This window comes from Pongo pygmaeus, chromosome 17 (genome assembly GCF_028885625.2).
Source record: "Pongo pygmaeus isolate AG05252 chromosome 17, NHGRI_mPonPyg2-v2.0_pri, whole genome shotgun sequence".
In the NCBI taxonomy this organism is placed as follows: domain Eukaryota; kingdom Metazoa; phylum Chordata; class Mammalia; order Primates; family Hominidae; genus Pongo; species Pongo pygmaeus.
In genome coordinates this window covers 45,524,061-45,548,618 of record NC_072390.2, presented here as the reverse complement: position 1 = coordinate 45,548,618, position 24,558 = coordinate 45,524,061, and the positions used below count along the sequence as shown (strand labels likewise).

The 24,558-nt window shown below is 35.8% G+C and overlaps 1 protein-coding gene, 1 long non-coding RNA gene and 1 pseudogene across 5 annotated transcripts in view; 1 reads left to right on the top strand and 2 right to left on the bottom strand.

Annotated features, from left to right (window-relative positions):
* Nucleotides 1-22,448, top strand: part of DSC2 (desmocollin 2) — a 36,357-nt gene extending 13,909 nt beyond the window's left edge. The window contains exons 6-17 of one of the 2 annotated variants that reach the window (XM_054461302.2): nucleotides 643-787; nucleotides 1,710-1,876; nucleotides 5,385-5,519; nucleotides 6,091-6,276; nucleotides 8,168-8,424; nucleotides 8,531-8,673; nucleotides 13,602-13,826; nucleotides 16,652-16,888; nucleotides 17,643-17,767; nucleotides 19,348-19,605; nucleotides 20,155-20,200; nucleotides 20,287-20,421. In XM_054461302.2, the coding sequence (XP_054317277.1) occupies nucleotides 643-787; nucleotides 1,710-1,876; nucleotides 5,385-5,519; nucleotides 6,091-6,276; nucleotides 8,168-8,424; nucleotides 8,531-8,673; nucleotides 13,602-13,826; nucleotides 16,652-16,888; nucleotides 17,643-17,767; nucleotides 19,348-19,605; nucleotides 20,155-20,190 (1,914 nt within the window). In that variant the 3' untranslated portion in view covers nucleotides 20,191-20,200; nucleotides 20,287-20,421. Of the gene's footprint in view, nucleotides 1-642; nucleotides 788-1,709; nucleotides 1,877-5,384; nucleotides 5,520-6,090; nucleotides 6,277-8,167; nucleotides 8,425-8,530; nucleotides 8,674-13,601; nucleotides 13,827-16,651; nucleotides 16,889-17,642; nucleotides 17,768-19,347; nucleotides 19,606-20,154; nucleotides 20,201-20,286 lie in introns of both variants that reach the window. The other variant, XM_054461301.2, reaches the window with a different exon arrangement.
* LOC129019047 (uncharacterized) lies at nucleotides 104-24,064 on the bottom strand. 3 transcript variants are annotated; one of them, XR_008495484.2, is made up of 3 exons: nucleotides 23,921-24,064; nucleotides 591-696; nucleotides 104-303 (listed from the first exon to the last, which is right to left on the bottom strand). It is a non-coding gene; the product is annotated as an uncharacterized LOC129019047 (long non-coding RNA). The 3 variants fall into 3 exon arrangements; XR_008495485.2 differs by having other exon boundaries at nucleotides 23,946-24,064; XR_008495486.1 differs by lacking the exon at nucleotides 23,921-24,064 and adding an exon at nucleotides 3,578-3,722.
* LOC129019217 (small nucleolar RNA U13) lies at nucleotides 15,886-15,998 on the bottom strand (annotated as a pseudogene).
* Nucleotides 24,065-24,558: the final 494 nt, after the last annotated feature.

The following is a 24,558-nucleotide window of genomic DNA, read 5'->3' as shown; positions in this document are numbered from 1 at the left end:
TGGCCTTTCTATGATAGCTGTTATGAGAAAATTGGTATTGAAATTCATATTATAAAAACAAAAAAATTAAACTGTATTCCATCACAATTTACCACCATTCGTTTCATTTCTGATTCACCCTTTTTAAATTAAAAATTCTTTTGAAAAGACTTACCCAAATGTAAACATTGATATGCCTGAAGTCCTCATTAGTAGAAAATAGGATAATATCCCAGTTAAGTGTACCTGGAGAATTTGTAATCCTACAGGATCTCAAGTTCAGAAAGACCCAGAAAGTTGTATTTAAAATCCATGCACCTGAACCTTTCAAACAAAGGAAAACAAAAAAGTCTTCAAGGCTGTTTGGGAAAATAACAGTAAAAATTGTTACACCCATGAATAACAGTATAGCAATAGCGGAGAAACTAAAATTATCTTTGATAAATTTAAACAGATAAATTTAAACATACAATGCTATATTGAATCATGAAATTAGGCACCTCTTTGGCATTAAAATTATATCCATATCCCAAAACAATAACAAATGGTGAGACTCATACTGTAGTTCTGAACAGTCTCCAAGTTAAAGCCAAAATGAATTTGAAGCATACCTCATTTTAAAAGATTATTTTCACTTTTCTCCTTATTTTACTCTCTTCACAGATAATTGCCTTTGCAACAACTCCAGATGGGTACACTCCAGAACTTCCACTGCCCCTAATAATCAAAATAGAGGATGAAAATGATAACTACCCAATTTTTACAGAAGAAACTTATACTTTTACCATTTTTGAAAATTGCAGAGTGGGTGAGTACCTCCTTAAACAATATATGGCAAATTAACTGTGTTTCAATTCATACATTTAGTTTTAGTGTGTCCATTGGGAAGCAGCATATCCCGGCGGCAAGAATAAGGGACTCTGGGTGGAATTTTACTCTGTGTTTCACTAGCTGTGTGACCCTGGGCAAATTTCCTGATCTTGGCAAGGCTAATTTCTTCATCTGTAAAATGGGTTATCAGTATGCCAGATTGTTATGAAGATTAAGTGAAGCTCAATACACAGCGAATGCCAAGCACAGTGCCTGACAAATAGGAGTTAATAAATGTTATGCTGTCGTCCTATGGATGGATGGATGTAAGAGAACGTAGCCCAAAAAGAATGTCTTTCACTAACTGGAGATGTAGTTTTAAAGATATGTACGGATTTTCTCTAGGATTAAATGATTGCCAGTATTCTGGGCATAATTATTAAAGTCACTGAGAATAATACAAACATTTTCTCAGTCCTGTGAAAATGGTCTGTTTTAGCTAAAAGTCAGAATGCAGTTTTGGAGACCTTCTCTAGAAAGGTCTAAGTGAACCATGCAGTTTTAGAGAAAACTGACCCCTATGATCAATCTAAGCACAAGCTTACAAACAGAGAAAAGTTATAGAATAATCAGAAATGTTTAGTCTGAAAATACATGGAGGGATAGTATCAACATTTATAAAATCATACATTAAATACAGTAAATATGAATATGATCACCCAATTCAAAAATGCTAGTATGTCAGAATATTTGAAAGGAAGTGATACTGTATGGAGAGGTCTGCAAATTTATAAAAGCCGTGACTTTGCTATATAATAATGTGGTCCAGAACTTTTTTGAGGTGGGTGAAAAGGAATGAAATAAAGGGAACATAGAACATGTGAATGTTTTGGAGATTAAAAAGGACTTTTCTTCTGTAGGCACTACTGTGGGACAAGTGTGTGCAACTGACAAAGATGAGCCTGACACGATGCACACACGCCTGAAGTACTCCATCATTGGGCAGGTGCCACCATCACCCACCCTATTTTCTATGCATCCAACTACAGGTGTGATCACCACAACATCATCTCAGCTAGACAGAGAGGTAACATAAATGTTAATAAAACCTGATTATAACGTGGCTATTCAATAGTACCTGTATAACTCCTGTAGATGTATTTTTGAAAAGTATGTTGTGAATCTCATTTTAGAAACATTATTATTTTATGTATGTTAATAGAGATCACTAAATAACCTTGGAGTATGCTGGTTTTGAACTGCTAATTCATTCTTTTCTGAATTGTGTGTTTCATACAATCAGATTTCCTAATATAAACATATTTACAGTGTTAAAACAAAATGTCAAATGTAAAAAGTGAACCTTTTAAATATATGCAGAAATTTGTTATCATCTTTTCAACAATCTCATCTACATTCTACCTCTTACACAGATGAAAAGACAGTTTATGTCTCTCTAATCTCTGGTTTCCCATTTTCAATCAACTGCTAGAAATCTTGATTTGGATGTCTGACAGGTACCTAAGATGTAATAAATCTGAAATTTAACTTGTCTTCTGTTCTTCTAAACGTATTTTCCATTCTGTGTTTTCTAGTTAAAAAGATATTTATATATTCTTTCTCTATTAATCATTTTCTGTTGTCACCTTGGAGTCATGGTCTCCAAATTGTATTTGATGTCTCTTGGCCCCCCTGAATCACATCACTTCCTAAAGCATGTTTTTACCTCCAAGATTGTTTTAAATCTATATTCTGTCTCTTTCTACTGCAATACCCTAGCTTAGTAATTCATTCACTTAGTTATTCACCTATTACCTCCTCCATGAAGCATTATTCATCTAAATTCTTATAGCAATTTCTGTGTCCTTATTTCCTATATTTATAATCCTTAATCTTAAAATATAGTAGTAGATGTTTATCAGGTACTTTATTTGATTCTTAAATCTTAAATCTTCAGATTAATTTTCTCTTCCTTCCTCTATCCCTCATGGATTAGGGTAGTGGTTCTCAAAAGCTTTGGTCTCAAGACCAATGCTTGACATTGTTACATATTGTTAAATATTGTTGAATATTGTTAACAATGTTAAATATTGTTGAAAATCCCAAAGATCTTTTATTTATCTAGGTTGTATTTATCTACGTTACCTTGTTAATGTTTAAAACTAAGGAAAGCTTAAATTATATATTAATTTAAATATTAAAAATAATAAATTAATTACATGTTAACAGTTAAAATTCTTATAAAATAACAGTAAAAATTGTTATACTTTTTCTTCTTTTTGTACTTACAGAATAAGTACATTTTCCAAAACAGTACAATTTAGTGGGAAGAGTGACATTGTTATGCATTTTTCCAAATGTTTTTAATATTTTGCTTAAGACAGGTGGATTCTCATATCTCCTTCTGCATTTAGTCTGTTACAATATGTAGTTTTAGCTGAATCATATATAAAGGCAATCTGACATGATATAAAGTTAGAAAAGAGAGTAGTATTTTGATGATCATTACAGATCACTGTGGATATTATTCCTTGATACTACGTGAAAACTTGACAAGGAGTAGCTAGTTTCCTAAATGTTTTTGGTAATGTGGACTCTGAAGCCTCACCAATGACCTTTTGTACTTTATTACATTAAAATCCATTGCTCTATCTTACACTGTGAGTGACCATTTTACCAATATATCATTCTATATTGTGTGTTGGTCATTTGGAAAATATTGGTTCACCAAGTAATGCAGAGCTTCCAAATATTGACACATTGCATTAAATAATACCAAAAAGATCACCTCTTTACTTCCATTGATACCACATTGGTTGATAAAGGTTTTCCAAGCTTCTCATTTTTGTTTGAAATCTCCAGTTTGTCATTGGCAACAAATAGTTGTTTTCCCTGAAGTGACAGATTAACTTTATGTTTTACAAAATACCTTCATAAAACTATAGTCTGCATAGCCATAGATGTCTATGTGAAAATAGCATTCTATGGAAAAAAAAAAAAAAAAGGAAAAACTCAACAGCTTGTTCAGCTCCCAAATCAAACAATCATAGAAGTGCTTTTCTTTGAATAGATTCTTCTGAAATAATCAGTTGAAAACACTTGTCCAATGAAGGAGTTTACCCAGTGGTGCTGTCTAGTAACTTTTTGACCTCAGGATTCTGGTTTTCTTCAGTTGCCTACAAACTTTTAGTCCCTTTAAACATCAGAATTTCTCTTCCATCTGAAGATAGCATAAGTTAATACTTAGGGTATCAAACTTCATTTCCTTGTTTCATTAGCCAGTTAATTATTTCCAATAAATTTTAGCTCACTACAAACAAAATATGTATTCCTTCTTGAAAGTACAGTAGCATGATGTTTTAAAATTTTTCAGTTGAAATAAGGCCATTATTTTTCAAGTCTGCACATGTGATTGGTTATGAGGGAGGAGTAAATCTGGAAAATTATGTGTGTTAAAAGCAGGAAGATCAAGAGAAACTTTAGTTTTATTTTAGATAATGCCTAAGGAAAAGAAAGTTTCAGAGGTGATGGAATTAAGGGAAGAATCTTTGTAAGAGAAGGGTGAACATTCTAGGCAGAAGATGAGGATAGATTTTAACATACTATTTTGTCTTATGAAAAGAGATCAATTAGGTAGGAAAGGTAAGCATGACCATCTTATAGAAGAAGGAACCTAGACAAAGTGAATTTTCCAATTGCCCAAGATTGTCTCTTATTTTTGGAGTTGGAACTAGAACCCAAGTCTCCTAATGCTCAGTCCAGAAAACATTATTACTGTATTGTTTTTAATCCTCCCATATCTCAATCACTTACGATAAATGAAAGTTATAAGGAGAAACACTTTAAAATATTTAAATGCTTCAGATGTTTAAAAATTTTTTTTAAGGTAGTGATGAGTTTTCAACAATATCTGATAAATTGAAAGCCTTAAGAGCCAGATTCTATTTTCCACAGAAAGAAAAAAGCCTACATAGCCCCAGACCTTTATCTTCATATCAATTTAAATGATCTCTTAAACGTAACATAAACCCTTAAAATCTATATTTTTTGCAGGAAGAAATTTCATTTTATTGTTTTGTTAAAAGACTATTATAAGAGTCATTGCTGTCTATTTTTTTGAACATAAGAATATACTTTGGCTAGGAGATAAAGGTTTTGATTAATTACCAGGCAATTTTAAATGCACTTGTGGCAAATAGCTCTTCTTGAATAAAGACAAAACCAATTGATTCTATATTCTGTAAGTTAATAGCACTATAAATTTGAGAAACTATTCAATTTTCATAAATTGATTAAAAATTCCTAGTGTGATTCTCCTGCCTCGCTTGAACCCAGGAGGCAGAGGTTGCAGTGAGCCAAGATCGCACCACTGCACTCCAGCCTGGGCAACAGAGCGAGACTTCGTCTCAGAAAAAAAAAAGAAAAGAAAAGAAAAATTACTAGTGAGAGAAAATTCTTCTAATACATGAATGCTGTGAAATGTAATAATGTACTTCTTAAATTCTTAGTGCAAAAAAATTATGGAGTGTAAAGTAAGATTTCAATTATAATGTTGGTGCTTTCACCCAATAATTAAATTCTTTTTTTGCTTTCAGTTAATTGACAAGTACCAGTTGAAAATAAAAGTACAAGACATGGATGGTCAGTATTTTGGTCTACAGACAACTTCAACTTGTATCATTAATATTGATGATGTAAATGACCACTTGCCAACATTTACTCGTACTTCTGTAAGTGTATGATATTAATTAAGGAAAAATGAATAGACCAGTTTTAATTGTTTAATATGCACATCTCTGGCCTGGCGCAGTGGCTCACGCCTGTAATCTCAGCACTTTGGGAGGCCGAGGCGGGCGGATCACCTGAGGTCAGGAGTTTGAGACCACCCTGGCCAATATGGTGAAATCCTGTCTCTACAGAAAATACAAAAATTAGCCGGGCATGGTGACAGGCACCTGTAATCCCAGCTACTCAGGAAGCTGAGGCAGGAGAATCGCCTGAACCTGGAAGGCAGAGGTTGCAGTGAGCCAAGATTGGGCCATTGCACTCCAGCCTGGGCGACACAGTGAGGCTCCATCTCAAAAAAAAAAAAAAAAGGAAAAGAAAAAAATGCACATCCCCACCCACCCCTCCTGATTTCAAATGAAGTGCCCCAATGACATTAAAAGTTGTATAGTGCTAGGGTTTAAAATCATGTAAACATAGTACTTTGGAAATGAGAAGAGTAGGATTTACTTCACATGGTGTTCTATTTTTGTGAGGGTTACTAATGAAATTTTTTGTTTGCTTTTATTATTTTAGTATGTGACATCAGTGGAAGAAAATACAGTTGATGTGGAAATCTTACGAGTTACTGTTGAGGATAAGGACTTAGTGAATACTGCTAATTGGAGAGCTAATTATACCATTTTAAAGGGCAATGAAAATGGAAATTTTAAAATTGTAACAGATGCCAAAACCAATGAAGGAGTTCTTTGTGTAGTTAAGGTAAGAATAAATTAGAACATTATTTGTAGTTTATAATATAGAATAGCATGCTAGAATTTAATGGAAAGAAAGGAATTCTGATAAATGTAGGAATACAACAGATATATAAGTAAATGCAAATGCTCTGTTCTTCATATACAATGGAAAGAATATATTAGTTTTTGATAATCTTTTGTTCAGGTATGATTTTTTTTTAAAAAGTCCATATAATACAATATCTATTTTGTAACCAATATCTTTAAACGGTTCAAAAACTAGCAGAGCTTTGATACCCCGGGACAGTGCCGGACTTTTCCTAGCCGAGTTTTTCTGTGTTTGTGGTCAAGGAGCCTTTACTTACTTACTGAATTTCCCAAATCAAGAGTTACTCTTGGTCAGCCCCATGGAGAGGTTATTCATAGGTTTGTTCATCATATTCAGTATATATTACATCCTTAGCATCCAGGTTCAGAATGAAAATCCTCAATGATTCAACGATGCAAACACTTCTAAAACTTCTTTCTAATACTATTTCAGCAGCCAGAGTTAGTGCATAAAGCAATCTGAGCTCCTTTAGCCTTGGACAAATTTATAGACTTATTTCTGCTGCATCTTTAACTAGAACGTGGTTTTACGGTGGGTCTATGCCGTTTTCTTTTTGTATATATTCACAAGGAGCATGGATTAAAAAATGTTGAATCCATTTTCCTTACAATGATGAAAATCAGCTGCTGTTTTTATATTATTTTCTCTATTTTAAAATAGCAAAGAAATTTCCTTTAAATCTTGTCTCTTTCTTCACCTAACCCCTCCCCTAATCCTTGGTATTCTCAGAAGGAAATTTATCTGTGTGAAGTCCAAGACCTGAAAAGATTTCTGTCTTCTAGGACATGGTTTCACTAATTCTCATTACAACTACATATCAGGCAAGATAAAATAAAACCTTTTATTAAATGTGTTCCTGTCTTAAGACAGGAACTGGAATGGAAGACACACATAAAAAAAGAAAATATGATGCCCATAAGCTTTGTATTTTCTTGTCTCGCTCCTCTTAAAAGCATTTTTTAAAAATTTACCGTTTTTTTTTCTCTTCCTCATACCAGGTACAAATAATTTTATTCATCTTAGGAGGGCAAGACAAGCTGTCCTAAAATTTATGGTGTAGTAAATAACTATTGTTTATAGTATGAATCCCCTAAAGGAGTATCTCATGTATTAACATCCAAGAACCCTCATTAAATACTCTCTGAAATCTTCATCAATACCTGTTATACTACTTACCTTAAATTTGCAGTTGAAGAACAATTTTCTGTCCTTTTTTTTTGCCAGCTTTACCCAAGTACTAAATCAGTGGGAGAACTCCTCTTTCTCCACCACCACTGGGTTTCTGGGTGTATTAGTCTGTTCTCACATGTTATAAAGAACTACCTGAGACTGGATAGTTTATAAACAAAAGAGGTTTAACTGACTCACAGTTCCACAGGTTGTATAGGAGGCATGACTAGGTAGGCCTCAGGAAACTTACAATCATGGCGGAAGGCAAAGGGGAAGCAAACACATCTTCACATGGCAACAGGAGAGACAGAGCAAAGGGGGATGTGCTACACACTTTTGAACAACCAGATCTTGTGAGAACTCACTCACTATCATGAGAACAGCAGTGGGGAAATCCGCCCCCATGATCCAATCACCTTCCATCAGGTCCCTCCCCCAACACTGGGAATTACAATTCGACATGAGATGTGGGTGGGGACACAGAGCCAAACCATATCACTGGATATATGTTTCATAATCTAGTGGTTATTCCCAACACGGCACTTACATATTTCCAAATTTAACATTATATATACTCGTTAGCATTGCCAAATATTAAATGAGTTCATCTGATTTTTCAATACATTTGCTTTCGTAGCCTTTGAATTATGAAGAAAAGCAACAGGTGATCCTGCAAATTGGTGTAGTTAATGAAGCTCCATTTTCCAGAGAGGCTAGTTCGAGATCAGCCATGAGCACAGCAACAGTTACTGTTAATGTAAAAGATCTGGATGAGGGCCCTGAGTGTAACCCTCCAATACAGACTGTTCGCATGAAAGAAAATGCAGAAGTGGGAACAACAAGCAATGGATATAAAGCATATGACCCAGAAGCAAGAAGTAGCAGTGGCATAAGGTACTTACCATTCTATTTCAGTTTTAAAATTTATAGCTTATTTTGTTACATCATTATAATTTAGCATATGATAAATTTTATCATTTTAATTCATCATTACCAACAGGTATAAGAAATTAACTGATCCAACAGGGTGGGTCACCGTTGATGAAAATACAGGATCAATCAAAGTTTTCAGAAGCCTGGATAGAGAGGCAGAGACCATAAAAAATGGCATATATAATATTACAGTCCTTGCATCAGACCAAGGTAAGAATTTGTCTTTAAGCCAGCTACATACTTCCTTGGCTACATACATCTTCAGTGTTGAAGCCAACAGTATACATTTTAAAGCTGGGTACATGCACTCTGTTTTCGTATCTCTCAATGATAATATAAAGTAAGAAGTTTACTATAATTTGTTAACTCATGTCTGCTTTCTAATAGCCTTCTCAGTTTTAGATGTAATTATGAAATAATTTACTCATAGAAACACTTGAGACCGTAATTTATTAAAGTTAAAATTATTAAAAATTGAGAAAATTATTTTAGTAAAACTTGTTTCAGCTGGGTGTGGTGGCTCACGCCTGTAATCCCAGTGCTTTGGGAGGCCAAGGCTGGAGGATCACTTGAGGTCATGAGTTCGAGACCAGCCTGGCCAACATGGTGAAATCCCTGCCAACATGGTGAAATCCCATCTCTACCAAAAATATTAAAAATTAGCTGGGTGTAGTGGCATGCACTTGTAATCCCAGCTACTCGGGAGGCTGAGGCAGGAGAATTGCTTGAACCCAGGAGGTGGAGGTTGCAGTGAGCCGAGATCACGCCACTGCACTCTAGCCTGGGCGACAGAGTGAGACTCTGTCTCAAAACAAAAACAAAAACAAAAACAAAACAAAACAAAACAAAGACTTGTTTCAATTTATCTACTTATTTCGCTTAAAGTGTTCACTTTGTAGGAAAGTTCATTACAGGGAGAACATATTTACATAGTGCAGTACTGGAAAACAGCTCTAACTTTTTACAAGAAGCTAACAATATACTTGGGGGTTAGAATTCTGATTAAAGACATTATATAAAAATAAATCATGGTATATTTATGATCATGGTAAATAAATAGTATATTATAAAATTAGAGAGACAGACATTATGAATTCATATAATCATATAAAATGTAAAATTATGTTCTGTGCATTCTATAAAATTGAGAGAAATATGAGTAGGATGATTATGAGATGCGTTTGGTGCATAAAACATAATTTCTATAACATGAATTTGAACTTTGTGTCTTTGTAAAATAAAATGCTAACTATAACAAACAAATTATTATACTATAACTTGCAAAATCAGAATTTAGAAGTGATTTTGGAAGATGATTTACGTATTCCAGTTCTCTGTAAATTAATGAGAAATGACTCAGTTTGTTAAATTGCTAAAGTTGTAATCATTATTGATTTGTCTTTCACTAATTAAAGACTGTCCTTTAAGGCCTGAGATTCTCATGTCTTTTTGCCAAGAAATACTTGTTGGTCAAAGACAAATGAAAAGAAAAAAAAAATAACATGAAACTCAAATCCATTATTTTTTTAACGGCACTTGGGAAATAGTTTATTGACAGTTGAGATAAAAATTGCTGTCTGAAATTAGAAATTTTGCCTATAATTTTATTCTACATTCTCGTCTGTTGCAGAGGAGTTTAAATGATTGAGAGATAAAATATTTGTTATGGAATTGAGATGGGACACTGCTTATCATCATTGTGATATAGAATAAATGTGTAATGAGGCCGTTCCCATTCATTTCTTTTGAAGAGGGTGGGAGTCGTGTTACTCTCTGTGAGAGAACTGTGAATCAGTAATTCCACATCTTTTTACTTTGTGAATTGAATGAACTGAGATCATACAAAAGTGTGTCATTTTTTGAAAAACCTTTTTCTAAAATCTATACTGGCTAATTTCATTTGGGTTCTCCCTGCCACTCCCTGATGGAAACCTCTCCTCATGGATACTGCTGTCTTGGGCTGGTGCGCACTTCCTGCTTTTTAAAACTCTCTCTCAAGGCTTCTGTGTCTAAACTTGCCCACACATTGCTGCATGCTTTCTGGTCTTAACTGCCTTCCCCTCTCCTAAACATATCTATTTCTTAAGCTTTACATTCAATTTATCTTTTCTTCTTAACTTCTTAATCTAAATTCTGTCGGCAGCTTTACCCAGGAATCACCTTTATCTAGTTGAGCTTGAGATTAATGTTTCTATTGTATTATTCCAGCTGTTAGAATGGGATTACTTGCAACTATTTTAAAACATTTGAGTGAAGAGTGTCATGCACATAAAGCGTGAAACCATGGATAGTGCACCTCATGTGACTTCATATTTGGAGTTAGCCTTTGCCCATATAGAATTGTATTACTACTAGAAGATGAGCATTTTATGCTGACATTCCAATGAAAAAAACAGTATGTAACTCATCAACAGATGAAAAACAGCTATGAAACACAGTGGATTAGATATCTGAGGTCTTAAATGTTCTTCTATATCAGTATTAATCACAATGTGCAAAAAAAGATTGGAGTTTAATCAGTGAGCAACTGTAAACATCTACTGGAAGGAAATTGAAGGATTTATCCCAGTTGTAGAAGAGCAAGCACTATAGAGTTCAATTTTTAAAGACAGCACAATTAACCAGATTCAATAGGTAAGGCATGTACTCTCAATTGTGTGTGTGGACTCCAAGGGAAAGAAATGTTCTGACAAGCAGCAGTCCCAATTTTCAGAGACAGCAAGGTAGCACCACATAGCATGAGAACAGGAGAAGTTGAGGGATAGAAATTATTCTGCTCTAATAAGTAGAAACATATGCCAGATAGATGAAATATATATTATCTACCTGCTTCCTTTTTCTAATGTAAATAGTCTTTTTCGAAGTTGTCCAAAAATGGAAGGTAGTTGCGTTGTTTCCTGCTTCTCATTGTTTTCTCTCCTAGTTCTTTTTTCTTCTTGCTGAAGTACGTCCTTTACTACATTTTTTTCAATTGTGGAATGCGAATTTTAAACTCTCTCAGTTTCGTTGTTCTGAAAAATATTTTAATATTGGCCTCATACTTAAGTGATACTTTGACTTGGTTTAAAATTCTGAGTCAACAGCTTCTTTCCCATGGCACTGTGCAGCTATTAACCCATTATCTTCTGGTATCTCTTCTTGCTGATGCTTCTTGTTCTGTCAATTAGTGATTGTCCTTTTGTAGGTAATATATTTAGGTAGCTTTTATAGTACCCTAAGTTGAGTTCTACAGTGTTAGTACAATGTGTATGCCATGGATTTATTTATATTTGTCTAGTTCTGCAGTCAGAAAACACTTTCAATCTGAAGAGCCATGTTTTTCTTTAATTCTGGAGTATTCTCAGCTGTTAATCTCTTTAAATATTGCTTCTCTGCCATTCTGTCTATTCCCTTTTCTAGAATCCCTGGTAGGTGAAATTTGCTGTTTATTTTCTACTGGAATTTGAGCTGTAATTTCACTTGTTTAATTGGTTACCCCTCTTTATGTCTTTGAAGATTCTAAACATACCTGTTTCAGAGACGTCTTGGATAGAATGAATTAATCTTTTGGCTGGTGCTTTTGTTGGTTTTCTTTCTTAGTGTTAATCTTGATTATTTGGGAATTTTAGTTTGCAGGCTTATATTAAATGAGAGGTGTTTGCTTTGCTTTCCGTTTTTGTTTTTTCTCTCTCTCCCACTTTGCCCATATTAACTACTAGTCTTGTAGTTGCCTTCACCTGCTCTTTCTCTGTGGCCCACGGTTTAGAACCAGTTCTGAACTTGGTGGCCTAGTGCTCCTGACCCATGATGACGCTGGCTCTATCATGAGTCTAGTCGCTATGCTGCAGGTGCTCTGGCTGAGGTTGTGACTTCAGGGCTGTGCTTGGATCTCCGAGCTTCTTGAGCTTGGCAGCTTCATATAAGACACAGCTCCAGGCAGTGGGTGGCACAGGGTTTTTTAATTCTCTTTTCCAACTGTAATGTCAAAAGCCTTCTTTTTAAACAGAAGGAATGAATGATTTAGAGACATAACTCCTTGGTTTGTGTTCAGCTTCAGACATCACAACTGCATTACTCATCTGTGGCATGGGTCCATGGCTGTTTCATCTTTGAATCCCCCAGATTTTCCAGTGCAGTGCTTTATATAAAGTAGTTATCCTGTAAGTTTCTCTCTTTCTTTTCTTTTCTTTCTTTTTTTTTGTTTTGAGACGGAGTTTCACTTTTGTTGCCCAGGCTGGAGTGCAATGGTGTGATCTCCGCTCACTGCAACCTCCACCTCCCGGGTTCAAGCGATTCTCCTGCCTCAGCCTCCTGAGTAGCTGAGATTATAGGCATGTGCCACCACACCTGGCTAATTTTGTATTTTTAGTAGAGATGAGGTTTCTCCATGTTGGTCAGGCTGGTCTCGAACTCCCGACTGCAGGTGATCTGCCCGCTTCGGCTTCCCAAAGTGCTGGGATTACAGGCTTGAGCCACCGTGCCCCGCCTATCCTGTAAGTTTCTATTGAATGTACAGATAGATGAATTACTTAGGCTACAACCCACAGTGATTATTTCAGTTCTCAAGTAATTTTCTACTCCTGGAGTCTTCTGCCCTTTGAATATTCCCATGTACTATTTTTGTTACAATCTTTCAAATATATAACTTCAATTTCTTTGCTCCAAAACCTAAGTGCTACCTATTTATCCAACAAACTCTAAGCTCCCTAGTCTGGCTCTCAAAGACCCTTAGCCCCTGCTTCCTTGTCAGCTTCCACCTGTCTACCTTCCCTGTCATTGTCTCCAGATCATGGGTGTGTATAACGTGCGTTTGCATTTCCTTGAATTTCTTTGTGCTTTTAAATATACCAGAAGTGTCCTCATTCATACTCTCTTCCTTCCTCTTCTCACAAATCAGCCAAAACTTGCCTCTGATAAAATGCAGTAATAATTTAGCGAATGAATAAACACATCTTAATAGCGGTCATTGTTTGTACAACCCATATGAAAGTAATATTATTATTTTTTTTAACATTCCCTGAGGACATAGCTTGTGACTGCTTGTCATTGTAACTTCTACATTATAGGTGCTTAATAAATATTTTTCAATGTGTTCAGTGCATAATTTTGTGGTGAAAACTCAAAACATAGAAAAAGTATTTTTATTTTCATTTTTCTAGAAGGGAGAACATGTACGGGGACACTGGGCATTATACTTCAAGATGTGAATGATAACGGCCCATTCATACCTAAAAAGACAGTGATCATCTGCAAACCCACCATGTCATCTGCGGAGATTGTTGCGGTTGATCCTGATGAGCCTATCCATGGCCCACCCTTTGACTTTAGTCTGGAGAGTTCTACTTCAGAAGTACAGAGAATGTGGAGACTGAAAGAAATTAATGGTATATATTTTTGAAAATTGCTTTGTCCTTTTCAATATCAGGATGTCTACAATACTTTTTTTTTTTGTATGAAATAGGAGAAAATTTACCATGTGGGAACCACCAATGAAAGTTTCTCAGTTTTTGTGTGTTGGGAGTAGGTCTCTCTAGTGTGTCTCTAATCCTATGCCGAGATTCCCTTAGGTGTGTTGTGAATTCTCACTCCTACTCCAAATACACACACACACACACACACACACACACACACACACTCTCTCTCTCTCTCTCTCTCTTTCTCTCTCTCTCTCTGCCTTTCTTAGACTTGGTCTAATGCAGTCATTTCCTAACTGTACCTCCTACTGGCATAGATTTCTTATAGTTTCCTAGGTCATAAGGGAGTCCTCATTTGTTACTGGTTGGCTCTCCAGAAAGCAGACCCTGAGACAGGGCATCTCAAGCAGAATGATGACTAAGGAATTTGCTTGGGATCAGTAGCTTTGAAAGTAGGAGAAGTAGGATTGGGCAAAAAGAGAAGTCAAGCTGCAGCACAAGCCAAATGACAACCTCAGTGAACCCCAGGGGGAGTCTGATCTAAATGGGCCTTCAGAATGGTCCTGAATCGATCCCCTATTCTCTCTTATTGCTCCATCAGTATATGTGGGCTGCCCATGGCAACAAGGCACAATCACGGAAGGTGCTGATGGCCTCCCAAGCAGCTGGGATGTAAGTCCTTCATTGAAAAGGGGTCCAATGTACACCACAGTGTCCACCACATTATCTCTCCTCTCTGCCACTGTATTGGCTTCTGACTATTTTGTGTCTATTGTATTCTCCTTGGGATTCCTCCCTAACTTGGTTCCCCATCTGTACTTTTGTCTTTAGCCCAGAAGGATCTACAGTGATAAGTATGGCAAAAATGAAGGCAACCTGTCTACATTATCACCACTGCCTCACTCCCTAGTTGGCCCTTAACTCTTCAGCATGTTCCCCATCTCCTGCTCACACTGCCTTTGGACCATGGTGTCATGGTCTACCAGCTTTCATGACTCTAGAACCACTGAATGGGGCTTGCTTTTCAAATGCCCTTGAATGTTTTTCAGCCCCATGCTTTCAGTGAATATCCCTCAATTTCCTGTTATGACAAATTAGAAAAGAAAGGCTATGAGGGAACGTAAAGGGAGAACAGGATGAGGAAAGAAAAATGAAGACTTATAGAAATAAGCTAAGCTACTATGTCTTGGATCCTGCTCTGTGAACTAACAAGATTTTCAGCTTTCTAAACAATATTCTGTTGTGTGTGTGTGTGTGTGTGTGTGTGTGTGTATCGGGGGGTTATCAGTTTATTTTGGGGTTGGGAGGAAGAATTAATTTTATTCTTAGATTTTTTTCTTTTCTACTTATTTGGTGTCGTGATATTCGTTTTTAAATAGTGTTGACAGAAAGTGAACATTTTTTTTCCCAATAGTCTTACTTAGCAAAATAAAACTTTGGCAGCTGTATGTTTGTCAAAATCTTTGTTATTTTAAAGATGTACTTGTCTGGGTAATCACTTATAAGCTTGGGAAACACCCAAGTTTTAAGAAGAATATACCCTAAAGAGGCTTTGAAGTCAGTTAAGCTTAGTGTCAAACACTGGTTCTTCACTGTTTGTTAGTTACGTAAATCTGACCATGCTGTTTATTGTCTTTGAGCATCAGTTTACTAAAATGGGATTATTTGAGGGAGTAAATGAGATAATGCATGTAATACTCCATGACACATTAGGAATTATAAGTTTTGGTTTTGCTAGTCTCATTATAATTTCTTACAAAATAGACTTAACAGGTTAACCATGGCTTCTCTTAAAATGGACTTAATTCAACGTGTTTTTTACCCAAGCATTCAAATTTGTATTTAGAGCTTGAAATCCTATGCAGAAAATGAGAATGTCATGCTGGGTAGTTATGTGGGAGAAGGATTATTCTATGGGACCTAGTATCTGCATTTAGAGTAGTAGTGTATCTAGTCTCCAAAACCAAGATTGTATTGGCTTCTAAATTTTTTTTAGTTTTTTATTGTTTTTTTTCTTCTTCTAAATTCATGTCATACAGGTAATATACTGATGTCGTAATAAGGCTTGAGAGAGGTGCGTCTCACACATGAGCATAAAAACCCTATCATCATGCTTATGCACCATAAAAGCCATAAAAGAATCTGTATGGGCTTTCGGTTCCAGATATTTTCTAGCCTTTATCTAAGAAAACTACATCAAAACTAAGACATGTGCAGTTGGTCCCTTCGTCCTTTAGGACCAGGAGATGCAGCTCCAGCTGTGTGACTCATGACCTGCTAATGTAGTCACTGTCAGGGGTGTTTTAAGTTGTCAGAATTAGTCTCTGACAGTAAGTCACAAGTATTGATGTTTATTTGGCACAATTTTTGAAAATGAAGTAAAGGAAAACATCCAGAATTTCAGACTATTACTTCGATGAAGCGTGTGTAAAAGAAAATGTACACTCACTGGTTTAATTAAATATTTTCAAGGTATGGTAAAAACTAATCTATTAACAAGTCTATTAGTTATGATAGGAAGGATTTGTTTACACACAAATAAAATATATTATTACAAGAGCCAAAAGATTTTGTTTAAGAGGCAGCATAGGCAAACTTTTATATGTAATATGTTTGCAATGGGTATAGATTAGAACTACTCTATCCATTCACATTTAGAATCTTTTAGCAGCTATGCCATCCCATCAGGAATATCTGTTTCTAGGAAAATATAACTATCTGATAATGAGTTATTTATGCTCAGAAGAAATCAGTGACATTGTATAATGCTTGGTTTTATTTATTTATATTTTCAGATACAGCAGCACGTCTTTCCTATCAGAATGACCCTCCATTTGGCTCATATGTAGTACCTATAACAGTGAGAGATAGACTTGGCATGTCTAGTGTCACTTCATTGGATGTTACACTGTGTGACTGCATTACCGAAAATGACTGCACACGTCATGCAGATCCAAGGATTGGCGGTGGAGGAGTACAACTTGGAAAGTGGGCCATCCTTGCAATATTGTTGGGCATAGCATTGCTCTTTTGTAAGTCTTAAGTCCTTTCTTGAATTCAAATAATACCCTTTAAAGTAACTTTCAAGACACCTTTTGTTTTTTGAGACAGAGCCCAGGCTGGAGTGCAGTGGTGTGATCTCTGCTCACTGCAACCTCTGCCTCTGGATTCCAGTGATTCTCATGCCTCAGCCTCCCGAGTAGCTGGGATTACAGGTGTGCACCACAATGCCCAGCTAATTTTTTCTACTTTTAGTAGAGATGGATTTCACTGTGTTGGCCAGGCCAGTCTCTAACTCCTGGCCTCAAGTGATCCCCTCACCTTGGCCTCTCAAAGTGCTGGGATTACAGGTGTGAGCCACCATGCCTGGCAACTTTCAAGACACATTCCAAGAGTCAGTGCTGTTTCCTATAGCTGATCATTTGCATGTAGCTGTATTTTTATTTAATATATAAATATATTTAATTTATATATTTTAAGTGCATTTATGTATAATTCCAGTGTCTTAGTTATCATAGACATAAAATTCAATGTAGAAACAGAACATGTAACATAATTATAGCATATCTGTTTAAAAGTTTAAATAGATATGCTATTTAAACTTTTAAATAGCATATCTATTTAAACTTTTCTATTGTATACTGCTTTGACGCAAGCAATCCAGGAAAGCTGTCTTCTTTTAATATACACTTATAAGTTTATGATTTATCTGTGTATTAACCATTGTACATTTATAACTTCATATTATTTTATGATAAACTCAAGTATATTTCTTTCTTCCTCCAGGCATCCTGTTTACACTGGTCTGTGGGGCTTCTGGGACATCTAAACAACCAAAAGTAATTCCTGATGATTTAGCCCAGCAGAACCTAATTGTATCAAACACAGAAGCTCCTGGAGATGACAAAGTGGTAAGTAGTCTGGCTTTTCAAATAAATACAAAGGATGAATTCGCTTATAATGCATATTCCTTCTAAAATGATCTTTTCTCAGAAAAGTTCTTTTGGTATCAGGCAATTTACCATAGAATGTCATGGGTCCCCTGAAACAACTAAAATGACTTTGATTTACATGATGATATATGGTATTTAAATTTGGCCATAGTGTGTTGCTTAATAGTAAAAATGTTTTAGTATGTCATTGTTGTTTTTACTTCAAATGATTCATGGTTTCAACTTTAAGCCTTGTGTTTTGTGTATATTTCAACTGCTGTTTGTGCTGTAAAAATGCTGCTTTTAATTATTCATGGTTCACCAACATGATTTTACATTTTCTGGCAACAATAAAATCACTACAAGCCTTGATCATCGTGGGAAGAACTTTAATGGATTCTTTCTGGCTCTAATATGGGTTAGGAAACAGCCTGAGGCCAAATATATGAAATAGCAATGCTAGCAAGTGGCCATTTCTCCAACTTTGCTTTCTAGCTCAATATGTGGAAAAGAAACAAGTAAAAACCCTATAAGAAGTATAATTGATGACTAGGGCAAGAAAGATTTAGAAAACAAAAGCATGACAGTATCCAGGAAGGTAGTGAAAAAATAAAATTTAAATAATATTAGAGTTTCCAAAAATGCAACATAAATAACTAGTGGCCAAAGCTTTGGTGTTCTTGTTATTTTCCCTGCCTAGTTTATTCATATATATTTAGATGGCAAGGGTTTATTGTTGCAGTTAAGATTTTTATGGCAATTATAGTTTTATTCTTTTTGATTTAGTTGAAGTGTAACTGAATTAGATACTAAATGGAAATATTGATCATTACTTCTGTTTCTGTTTTAGTCAGGTAAAAGGGAATTAATTTAAACTAAGCACAGTAAGTATATGTGAGACAACTGTTTATGTTGAGGTGTGAGATGTAGGAAGGATTAAAGAATTAGAGTTGTACAGTATTCTAAGAGGCTTTTTTTTTTTTTTTTTTTTTTTTTGAGACAAGGTCTGGCTCTGTCGCCAAGGCTGGAGTGCAGTAGCACAATCACAGCTCACTGCAAACTCTGTCTTCCAGGTTCAAGCGATTCCTGTGCCTTAGCCTCCCGAGTAGCTGGGATTACAGGTGCCTACTACCATTCCCAGCTGATTTTTGTATTTTTAGTAGAGACGGAGTTCCACCATGTTGACGAGGCTGGTCTTGAATTCCTCATTTCAAGTGATCTGCCTGCCTCGGCCTCCCAAAGTGCTGGGATTACAGGCATGAGCCACCACAATGGGCAGGTATTCTAAGAGATTTTTAATGAAGGACTATACATCAAGACTATAATTTATCTCCAGGTACCAACCACTTGACAGTTTGCTTGTGTGGCTACTGCGTTAAATTATGGGGTTTCCATAGTCGGGTACGCAGGATTGACAAAATAGATTTAGTTCCTGCTCTCAGAGAGCTTATCTTCTAGCACACACACAAAAAAATGGCATTATCCGCTTGATGTTGTTCTTTTTCATAATTTTGTGTTCCTCTCTGTATTATCCCTAATGCAAATTGTTTTCATTTCAGTATTCTGCGAATGGCTTCACAACCCAAACTGTGGGCGCTTCTGCTCAGGGAGTTTGTGGCACTGTGGGATCAGGAATCAAAAACGGAGGTCAGGAGACCATTGAAATGGTGAAAGGAGGACACCAGACCTCAGAATCCTGCCGGGGGGCTGGCCACCATCACACCCTGGACTCCTGCAGGGGAGGACACACGGAGGTGGACAACTGCAGATACACTTACTCGGAGTGGCACAGTTTTACTCAGCCCCGTCTTGGTGAAGTGAGTTTTCCTAAGTGGCCTACAAATCTATTTTAATTTCCTTTAAACTTTATAAATAACTAACTGGATTCTGACTATAATTTTCAATTAATTATGAATCTACTAATTCTACTAATTGAAAGCTATTATTTTTCCTCAATTTTGATAGAGTTATGTTCAGATTTAAGTGGTTATTTACTTTCCCTCCTATTTTTTTAATTGAAAGAATGACTAAATAATGTGTGATGAGATTTAAATTACTATCTCATGACTTTGTGCTAATATTTCCCATCTGACAACTTGTACCTTAGAAACCAAAAATGTGGTACCAGCAAGACGAGCACGTACCATCACTATGTCTATCTGGGAAGATCTGAGCCCACATCAATTTGTCTTCAGTTTAATGGATGGATGTCACTTTCAGCTAAAATTTTGAAAGGGAAAGTAATGACTATGTAAAATGAACACCTGTATACTTGCTGCCACATGCGTGACTTTTAGAAACATGCTATACTGAATTTATAGTGTGATGTATGAAACAGACCAATCATGTGCATTTTTTATGTGTAGGAATCCATTAGAGGACACACTCTGATTAAAAATTAAACAATGAAAGGTAAATCAAAGCAATTACTTTTATGTTAGTAAGTTTTGGTGTTTAAAATAATAATAATAAAAACGTTGTGTTTTTCCCCTTGGCAGAAAGTGTATCTGTGTAATCAAGATGAAAATCACAAGCATGCCCAAGACTATGTCCTGACATATAACTATGAAGGAAGAGGATCGGTGGCTGGGTCTGTAGGTTGTTGCAGTGAACGACAAGAAGAAGATGGGCTTGAATTTTTGGATAATTTGGAGCCCAAATTTAGGACACTAGCAGAAGCATGCATGAAGAGATGAGTGTGTTCTAATAAGTCTATGAAAGCCAGTGGCTTTATGACTTTTAAAAAAATTACAAACCAAGAATTTTTTAAAGCAGAAGATGTTATTTGTGGGGGTTTTTCTCTCATTATTTGGATGGAATCTCTTTGGTCAAATGCACATTTACAGAGAGACACTATAAACAAGTACAGAAATTTTTCAATTTTTATGCATTTTTAAATTACTTATCTTCTATCCAAGGAGATCTACAGAGAAATTAAAGTCTACCTTATTTGTTGCATTTGGGTGTAATGACAACAGCCAATATAGTGCAATAAAGTGTAATTAATTCAGGTCCGTATTATAGACTATTTGAAGCACAACCTAATAGAAAATTGTAGAGACCTTGCTTTAACATTATCTCCATTTAATTAAGTGTTCATGTGGTGCTTGGAAACTGTTGTTTTCCTAAACATCTAAAGTGTGTAGACTGCATTCTTGCTACTATTTTATTCTTGTAATGTGACCTTTTCATTGTGCAAAGGGAGATTTCTAGCCAGGCATTGGCTATTATTACAATTTCATTTTGGTGGAGTTTAGTTTTAGGTTTTATTGTATATAAAATCCTGCACTGAATCTGTGTCTCCTCTGTTACCTACTTTTGCCAGTGAAATTTAAGTTTTAAAATACTTTCAGAATGTGTTTTTACTACTGCAAGTTTTTGGTCTTTAAAATGTCAAGTAGCATCTCTATCTTTCTGTCTCTTTATGTTTCTCTCTCCTGTTTTTTTTTTTTTTTGATTTGCATATGGGCTAAAGAATCCAAATATTTTAAAAATCTGTCTCTCTTTTCTTCTCTCATAAAGTGAATTATTCCTTTTTTTTTGTTTTATGTAAGTGTATATATTCTTGGTTTTTCTTGAAATCATTGTAATGTTAACTTTGTTGTTTCAGATATCTTGGTGATTGCTTCATTATCTCTTCAACAAAAAAAAAAAACTTTAATTTTGCCATTGAAACTGTAGAACTATGTCATGCTTTTATTAGAAGCAGTGCTCTATGTTAACAACAAGAATGGTGTAATTAGAATTGGGATGTGGATATTTACTGTATGACAACACATTTACAGTTCTTTAATGCAAGGATGCAGTTTAAAAATGCAAAGTAGTGATGGTTTTTGAAATAAGCTTTAAAATACAGGGATCTTGAAAGCTCCCTGGGGTAACTATTTTATAACTTAGATAAAATGGCTAGTCATATCTATGTGTTTGTAAAGTTTTTTTAAAATATTTTAAGATTACAATTTTAACAAATGTAGAAATGAGCCAAACTATTTAAATTTTAAAACAGTAAAACAAAATGAAACTTAATAGCCCACAAAGTTCCGGTCCATGTTTCATGACTTATTTTAGTCAATGAATTTTCTATGTATACTAAACATATGGACATTTTAAATGTGTTTCTAATATTTTTGATATCTATAATGTGCCTGTCTTGAATTCACAAGATTGGGTTATAACAATTATTTGCCAAATTAATATTGGGTAATTATTTGATAACCAGCTTATCAGTAGTTTTATTGCTGATCAGGCAAAATAGTTTTCCAAAGTTATTTTTAATAAAGTATATACAAAATTCTTATATATTACTAGTCATGATAAAGTAAATTAAGCAGTTTTTAAAACTTAGTGTGAGTGTTAATAACAGGTCTGATATAAGTTTAAGGGATTTTGCACTTCCTGAGTTAGAGAAGTAAGACCCCTTCCTTAGATTCCTGTTATACATTTTTTAAAATGTAGAGTTTGTTTTGGAGACATTTTCAGTGCATTGTTATTGCCATATTTATATAATATGACTATTCTAAAGACTGTGATGCCATGGGGTATTGGTTAAGTTGCCTGCTTTTGCTTTGTCTGTTTTCATCATTTTAAAATGGGGGATAATAATGGAACTTGTTTCCTAGGGCCATTGTAAGTCACTTGAATAAAAAATAGTTTTGAAGCATGAGAGTCATACAGAGTGGTCCACCTAAAAGGCACTCCTGATAATAATAAATGATTTTAAACAAGTCACATGTACAGCTCATTTCATGTTAACAAAAGGTCAATTAAGAAAATAAGATACTGAAAAGATTTTTCTTTTCACTGTAGAACATGTCTCTTCATAATGATCACCTGATGACTGGGTCTTATATGTTCAGTTTTTCAGAATACGTAGTGCAAAGATTGCTGAGGCATTCGTATGGGATTGCCTAGTTTGAAACACTGTGAAACTATTAGGTTCAAATTGGATGAAAAGCAGAACATCCACTTCTTAAAATGGGCACTAATTCTAACACCCTATGAAAATTATGTGTATTTTAGATTCTCCCTGTCAATCCCTTCCTTGGCTTCTTCCCTAGCTGTCCAGCTAGACATTAGCAGTCACTTGCCTGGGAGGTCATGGCTGTTTGGCAGTCGTCACAGTAACCCCAAGTGCTAAGACTTCCAAGTAAGAGTGTCCTGATGCAAATTCCGGCTCTATCCTTACTAGCTGTGGGATTTGAGAAGTCACTTAAGCTTTCTGTGCTTAGTTTCCCTACTTGTAGGACCTGTACTGAGGAGGGTAGAGGAGTCTACTTGACAGGGCTTTGTCAGAGTTAACTCATGAAAAGAGTTGGCATAGAGTTAGCACTCAATCATGTACCTTAGCCACTGCTATTGTTCTATGAGCAGAGAACGCCTGAGTTGGGAATAATTTAGCTTCAGTCTCCACTCTGCTTTACTGCTGACATCTTGCCATGATGCTCTTATTCACCTTTTCCAGAAGCCCGACCAGTATTTCACAAGTGATGGCCTTTGGGAATTTCATGGCTCATAGTAGCTTCCAGGTCTCTCATTCATGGTATTCAGCAAGTTACATCTTATTCATCCTTAGCCAGAAGTCAGTGTGATAAATCTTGATGCTTAACTGAAAAGGCAGGTAAAATTCTCGAGGAGGCAAAATCATAAAGAGTTTCCCGAAGAAATGGCTGGTGCTTCTTCAGCAAATGGAAAGCAACAAGATCTGTTCCATGCAGTGTGTGTCTGGGGGCTGCTGGTAATCATTACTTTTTCTTTATTCCCATCTTAAGACTGTTTTTATCTTGGATCCCAATTCTGTTTTGCCAAATCTGACTTTGACTACAGGCTTCCCTTTTGTCTCCATCTCCATTCCTGGACTCCAGATTGAAGTCTTGACGACTGACTTTGCTCTGATCAGCCACTTTAGTACCATCCCCAAAATAAAATGCTTTCCCTTCTTTGTGCCTAGAATCATCTTGTTTTCCACCTCCTTAAATACTTAAAGCCCTAAGAAGTTACCTGATATCCATATAAACCTACAGCTCTTATATCAGCTCTTCTGCGAGCCCCCTGTTAACCTAGCACTTTAAACTCATTATGCAAAAAGACAAACACATACTACCACATCAAATCAGGTTCTCCTGAGTTACTTACACAATGGTGACCTTCTTCCACTTACTTAGGCTTGAAACAGAGAATCCTTGATTCCTCTCTCTTCTTTGCATAGCATCCTCTATTTTTTGCCAAAAACTGGCAAACTTTTGAGAATTGTAGACACAATTTCATTCATTAAATACTTTGTACTGTAGTCATTTGATGCCTTCCCAGTGCAGTCATATGTGGCCTTTTAAAACAGAGTCTAGAAGGACTGTGCTTCTATGAGAAAGTGCAAGATGAATCAGCCACTGTCCCCACCCACACACTTGAATGCAAGTCAAGACATGGTGGATGTAAGGAGTGGGCTAATGCCTGTAAAACACATCACACGATGCCCGGCACATAGTGCATAATGCATGTTTTTAAAAAGCTTCAGATGATGTGAAAGAACTTCAGGACACTAGTGAGTGAACTTCTGCTTCTGCTACTCCCAATCCAAGTGTTCATGAGGTTGAGGTGTACCCTATGTCAGCTGTTCTCACTCTTCACTTCATCCCTGATCGATATTCCCCCCCACCAGTACCCCAGATTAAATCTTCAGCATCACTCAGCTCCAATGGTGTTTGTGCTTCCAATTTCTTCCCTCGTCTCTCTTTTCAAGCGCCATCAAAGAGCAGATATGATCATGCCATTCT